A 6,755-nucleotide genomic window follows, 5' to 3' on the forward strand; every position below is an offset into this window, starting at 1 on the left:
GGGGAAACCCCGTCTCTACTAAAAATACAAAAATTAGTTGGGCAGTAGTGGCACATGCCTGTAATCCCAGCTACTGAGGAGGCTGAGGCGGGAGAATCGCTTGAACCCGGGAGGCAGAGGTTGCGGTGAGTCAAGATTGTGCCACTGCACTCCAGCCTCGGTGATACAGCAAGACTTGGTCTAAGAAAAAAAAAGAAAAGGGAAAGAAAAGAAAAAAAAAAAACTTTAAACTTTGTTACTTAAAACATGAGAAGTATGTACATTCTAAATCAACCAAAGAGTTACAAATTATAGTGCCAGCAGTTAAATGTGAATCCTACTTAAGGATATGCTATACTGGTAGTTTTCATTAAATTCTCTATTCTGATATAACTCTTCTCTCTTTATCGATTATTTGTGTGTGTGTGTGTATGTTATTAACTTTACATTTGTAAGGTTTCCTTTCAACATGGATCAAGAGATGGGTGACGAGGCTTGAAGGCAAACTAAATTCTTTGCCACATTTATGATATTTGTAAGGTTTTTCTCCTGAGTCCTCCAACGTTGTGCTAGGTGTGAACTGTAACTAAAGACTTTGCCACATTCATTGCATCTGTAAGGTACGCAGTGAATTCTCTCCAGCATGAATTTTCCGATGGCGTGAAAGGTGTGGATTTTGATTGAAGACCTTGCCACAGGCATTACACCTGTAAGGTCTCTCTCCAGTATGAATTCTTTGATGGTTGGTTAGGTATAATTTGCGCCCAAAGACTTTGTCACATTCATTACATTTGTAAGGTTTCTCCCCGGTATGGGTTAGAAGATGGGCCATAAGACCCGGACGCTTGCGAAACGCTCTTCCACATTCATTACATTTGTAGGGCTTCTCTGTACTATGAATTATTTGATGCCGTGCAAGGTATGAAAGCAGACTAAAGACCTTGCCACATTCATTACATTTGTAAGGTTTTTCCGCCGTGTGACTTCTCCGATGATTGGTTAGAGAAAATTTGTGTCTGAAGTTCTTGCCACACTCATTACATTTGTAAGGTTTCTCTCCAGTATGGATTACCAGATGGGTAGTAAGCCCTGAACACTCTCTAAATGCTTTGCCACATTCGTTACATTTGTGAGGCTTCTCTCCAGTATGGATTCTTTGATGTCGTGCAAGGTTTGAATTGCGATTAAACACCTTGTCACATTCGCTACATTTGTAAGGCTTCTGTCCAGTATGAATCCTCCAATGTTCTACAAGATGTGAATTGCGACTGAAGACCTTGCCACATTCAGTACATTTGTAAGGTTTCTCTGCAGTATGGATTACTTGATGGTTAGTAAGGCTTGCAGGGACTCTAAAAACTTCACCATCTTCACTACATTCATAAGATTTTCCTCTAATGTATGCTTTCGCTTCTTGTGGGAGTAATGGGAAATCAATAAAATCACTCCTATATTTATTAAACATGTGTGTCGTGAAACTAGAAGAAATTTTTTGAAGTGGTGAAACTGAGGAACGATGGTTTGTAAATTTTTCAACTTGATTACTTCTATAAATTTTCCTTCCAGCTTGAAACAGCTGCAATTCAGACAGATGTGACTCAAGGGTAAATCCAAGTTGATTTTTAATAGGCTTGTTTTCTGCATTGCTTCCCAATATACAGCTCCTCCCTAGAAAAGAAGAAAGAGTAGAACACGAACCCATGATTCTGGCATGTTTACAGTCTGGTACAGGGACTAGAATCTGCCTCACCCAACTCAGACATTGGAAGAAGTATCAGCATACTTTGTATGTCACATTGTGAGAGCTGAAAACACAAGGGGTGACGTGATACATTGAAGCAGTGGGGAATCTGCAGGACTCGGGAGGATTATGGGTGACTTTGAGAAAGATTAAGGGCAGAGAAATAGAACAGAAACTGAAAGCTTCTCAGAAAAAGGAGGGATGAGTCTCTTACAGCAAATAAGACATTTAAGAGCAGTTGTATAGACATTAGTAATAGTATAATATATGCATAAAGCTCTTGTGCTGGGGACCCTCCCAGACCTGACCCTGTGATCTTTCCATCTGTTAATTTATCCTTCTCTATCTACTTAGAATAAGGTCTTGCTCTGTGTCACCCAGGCTGCAGTGCAGTGGCATGATCACAGCTCACTGCAGCCTTAAACTCCTGGGCTCAAGCATCCTCCTGCCTAGCTGGGACTAAAAGGTATGCACTACTATGCCTGGCTAATTTTTTAATTTTTTGTAGAAATAAGGTCTCCTTATGTTGCTGGTCTCAAACTCCTGGGATCAAGCAATCCGCCCACCTCAGCCTCAAAAAATTCTTGGGTTACAGATGTGAGCCACCACGCCGGGCGTGAATCCTTTAAAATACTCTGTATAATAAACCCTGTAAATGTTAAGTATGTATTACCATGAGTTCTGTGAACCACTCTAGCAAATTCATCAAACCCAAAGAGGGAGCAATGGGAACCCCAACTTTTGAAGCTGGTTGGTCGAAAGTTGCAGAGGCCTGGACTTATGACCAGTGTCTGAAAGGGGGCAGTATTGGAGACTGAGCACTCAACCTGTGGGATGTGATGCGCTCTCCAGGTACACAGCATCAGAATCGAATCCAAGGGAACCCAGTGAGTATCCGCTGCAGAACTGACTGCTGATTGGTGGAAGAAAACTCACATTCAGTCACATGAGTTTCCTGTGTTTACTGTTGTGTGGTGCAAGACCAGACAGAGGAAGATACGGTTTGAGTTTTGCCCCTCAGTCTTAAATAACAAATTATGGCAAGTCAGTGCAATGGTATTTCTGAGATTCAGATGGCAATAACTTTAAAAGAGCATATTCTTAAGATACGAAAAATGTCCATATTATACACTGTAACAAATTTAATTGGCAAAAGTGCTGTTTAATAGTAGCTACTAAGTCAGGTCAAACAAAGGAAAACAAATATTTAAACTCCCATTCAGACATTTCTGGAGTGTCTATAGGTTTTAGAGAATCTCCTGCTGAGGCATATCCTGTGCCATAAAAAAAAAAAAAAAAAAACACTCAAAAATATATAAACCAATGGCCATTCCCTGATACTACAGCCCCACAGATACAAAATAATAAACACAGGCCGGGCGCGGTGGCTCAAGCCTGTAATCCCAGCACTTTGGGAGGCCGAGATGGGCAGATCACGAGGTCAGGAGATCGAGACCATCCTGGCTAACACGGTGAAACCCCGTCTCTACTAAAAAATACAAAAAACTAGCCGGGCGAGGTGGCGGGCGCCTGTAGTCCCAGCTACTCCGGAGGCTGAGGCAGGAGAATGGCGTAAACCCGGGAGGCGGAGCTTGCAGTGAGCTGAGATCCGGCCACTGCACTCCAGCCTGGGCGACAGAGCGAGACTCCGTCTCAAAAAACAAAACAAAACAAAATAATAAACACAAAGAGTATTCTATGAAATATGGAACTGCTGATTAAATATACAAAAACCAAGTTGATTTATAATACATGGAAAGGTACAAGATGAAAGTCACAGTGGTTTGAACAAATGACGGTAGTGTTAAAACCAGAGGCATCATCTGGCGGCTATTTTGTGCCGTGCTCCCCACGAGGATCTAGGGATCCAGCACGGGGTCTTTCTGTCGACTGTCTTTCCCACTCAGCTGAGTAACCATCTCAGAAGAGCCGCTACTCCCCCGTGACACACACCAGTAAAGTGTGGATGAAGCACAACTGAAGAATGGCTGAGGGGCCTTGTGGAAGAAGAAGAAATGCATACATTGGTCTATTCCCCGGTTCCTGACACACAGCTCCAAAGACCCTGGGATGTCCTGGGTGGTGTGAGTGTGATCCGCTCTAATGAGGCAACTTTTGTGGGTTCCTGGATGGGTCTGGTCACCAGAAAGACCAGGCCATACTCAGAAGCATGAAACTGTCAGCCTCACCCGCTATCTTCTAGGAGAGGGGCTGGAGATTGAGTTAATATCAGTCACGCCTATGTGATGAAGCCTCCATAAAGATCCCTGAACTATGGGGTCATGAGCTTCCAAATGCTGAAGACATGCAGGTGCCTGGAGGGTGGCACACCCGGTGACTCTTCCCATGTGCCTTGCCCTGTGAATCTCCTCATCTGGCTGTCCATCTGTATCCTTAGAAACATACTTCATCATGAACCAATGAACCTAACGAAGTGTTTCACTGAGTTCTGTGAGCCACCCTAGCAAAGTAATCAACCCAAGAAGGGGGTCGAGGGAACCCAACTTACAGCTGGTTGGTCAGACGGAGAGGTGACAACCTACTACTAGCAAGTGGTGGCTGAGGTGGGCGACTCTTAGCCTGTGGGATCTGATTCTAACTCCAGGTAGATAGTGTTAGAAACGAATTATAGAAAACCCAGTAAAGATCCAGTGAAAAATTATTTGTTGACGGGGAGAAATCCCCACACATCTTGGTGACCAGAAGTGAAATGATCTGTGCTGAGTGGCATGTGAGAATAGGAAAATCACTAGCTTTTTCCCATCTCAAACAGACCTGAACAGGCAGAGGGGGCTGGAGGCACCTGTAGTTTCCAGGACCCAGATGCAAAAAAGAGTAGCTCGTGTTTTCCCATTTCCTGATTACGTCTTCCCAGTATAGGAAATGGGGTGGACCACGAATAGGTAAAGGGGGTAGGTTTCTGAAGACCTCAGCTTGGACCTATAGGGACAGAAACTGAGCATCAGATGGAATCAAGCACAGAAAGAAAGACCACAGGGGAAAGAGACCCGTGGCAACAATGCTCTCTCTGTGTTCTTCAGAATCACGGAACAGAAGTTCATAGAAGCCACATGACAGGGTGCTGTCCATCATGGTAAAGACTCTGCTTTTGTCTCCAGGCTGGAACACTACTCACGGGTGAAAAGATGAAACTATTACACATGTGTAGAGCTGAACGACAAGAGAGAGCAAAGAATATTTCCATTCAGAATGCCTAGGATTTAAACTTTTCTCACAGAACGTCCCACCTGGGGAGAGTTTTCCACACACTCTTTAAGAGTTAGTATGGGCTGGGAGCGGTGGCTCACGTTTGTAATCCCAGGACTTTGGGAGGCTGAGGCAGGCAGATCACTTGAGGTCAGGAGTTTGAGAACAGCCTGTCCAACATGGTGAAACCACGTCCTTACTAAAAGTACAAAAATTAGCTGGGTGTGGTGACACATGCCTGTAATCCCAGCTACTGGGGAGGCTGAGGCAGGAGAATTGCTTGAACCTGGGAGGCGGAAGTTGCAGTGAGCCGAGATCACACCACTGCACTCCAGCCTGGGCAACAGAGCGAGACAACGGCTCAAAAAAAATAGTATGGCTTTGCAAGGTGCAGTAGCTGTAATCTGTAATCTACAACTTTGGGAGGCCAAGGCAGGAGGCTTGCTTGAGTCCAGGAGTTTGAGGCTGCAGTACAGCCATGACGCCACTGCACTACCGCCTGGTGATAGTGGAACACCCTGGCTCAAAAATAAAAAAAAATTAAAACTATGGCTTCCACACTGCCCATCAGAGCTCTTACCTGTGCTCACGCTTCTGACACATTCCCTTCCATCTGGATTTTTTACTATTTTAACTTCACTCTGCAGAGTCAAGGGCTCTCTCCTTTGCTTCAACATGGAAATAATACTTAGGTCAGGAAGACAGATTCCTGTTAATAAAAAGGAAGAAACAAGATGTGCTGGGGCATCTCCAAAATCCAAGCCCTATGTTTAGGTAAGAGAGGGGATATCGCAAATGGATCAAGCATAATATTTCACAAGTTCACCCACAGACTGGCTCCTTCTGAATGCTTAGGGAATACTGTAATATGTAGACATCGAGATCTCTTCCAAGAACTACTGACTTATAAGCACAGGGGAGAAAACAAAGAACTGGTTATCTGGTGCCACCCAATGACGTATCATGAAGGGGGCAGAACATCTGAAGACAGGACACATTTCAAATCCAGACAGCATAATGGAGCTTTTCATTTGAGTCAACAAGGTTTCTACCTCAGTTAAGCAATTTAGGGGCTCCCAAGAGGCAACCAAGAGAAAATGCAAAGATAGATTAGAGCAGATCCCGGCTTCTGGAGGGAAGTTATCCTCACCCAGAGAGACCAGGTTCCTGTAGTTCTCCAACATCACGTCTCTGTACAAAGCCCTCTGTCCAGGGTCCAGGCATTTCCACTCCTCCTGAGAGAATTCGATGGCCACGTCCATGAACGTCAAGGGTCCCTAAAATGAGGACCACATTGTTTGCAACATTAAAAATGTATAAATTGTACTCAATTTAGTTTATAAACATTTTTGAATGTTAAGCTATTGAAAATGGCAGATCATTTAAAAACATAGAAACTTCAACTCCAATCTCTAGTAAATACCCACATTCAAAACTATATAGTATTTTTAAAAATTCAGATGGGGTTTTACTAGGTTGCCCAGAAAGATCTCAAACTCCTGGATTCAAGGGAAGAGTTTAATCCTTCCCCAGCCTCCCAAGAAGGTGGGATTATAGGCATACACCACTAACCCTGCCCTACAAATACACTTTTGTCCATTAAAATTTACATATGTAGGTATTAGCAAAAGCCAACGGAGTTTATTGATTTATTTCATTAATAAAACAGTGATACATGACACAAAATTTAAGAATATTATACACTAATTTAACAAATAGGACGGGCGCAGTGGCTCACGCCTGTAATTCCAGCACTCTGGAAGGCCGAAGCAGATGGATCACCTGAGGTTAGGAGTTTGAGATGAGCCTGGCCAACATGGTGAAACCC

At 43.7% G+C, this 6,755-nt stretch overlaps 1 protein-coding gene across 4 annotated transcripts in view; it reads right to left on the minus strand.

The window, feature by feature from the left end:
- Positions 1 to 213: 213 nt before the first annotated feature.
- Positions 214 to 6,755, minus strand: part of ZNF610 (zinc finger protein 610) — a 25,106-nt gene continuing 18,564 nt past the window's right edge. For 3 of the 4 annotated variants that reach the window (XM_011946200.1, XM_011946197.1, XM_011946198.1), the window contains exons 4-6: positions 6,078 to 6,204; positions 5,508 to 5,636; positions 214 to 1,647 (exon numbers count right to left, since the gene is read on the minus strand). In XM_011946200.1, coding sequence (XP_011801590.1) covers positions 584 to 1,647; positions 5,508 to 5,636; positions 6,078 to 6,204 — 1,320 coding nt within the window. In that variant the 3' untranslated portion in view covers positions 214 to 583. The remainder of the gene's footprint in view (positions 1,648 to 5,507; positions 5,637 to 6,077; positions 6,205 to 6,755) is intronic. The other variant, XM_011946201.1, reaches the window with a different exon arrangement.

Source organism: Colobus angolensis, unplaced genomic scaffold, assembly GCF_000951035.1.
Source record: "Colobus angolensis palliatus isolate OR3802 unplaced genomic scaffold, Cang.pa_1.0 Scaffold25, whole genome shotgun sequence".
Taxonomy (NCBI): Eukaryota; Metazoa; Chordata; class Mammalia; order Primates; family Cercopithecidae; genus Colobus; species Colobus angolensis.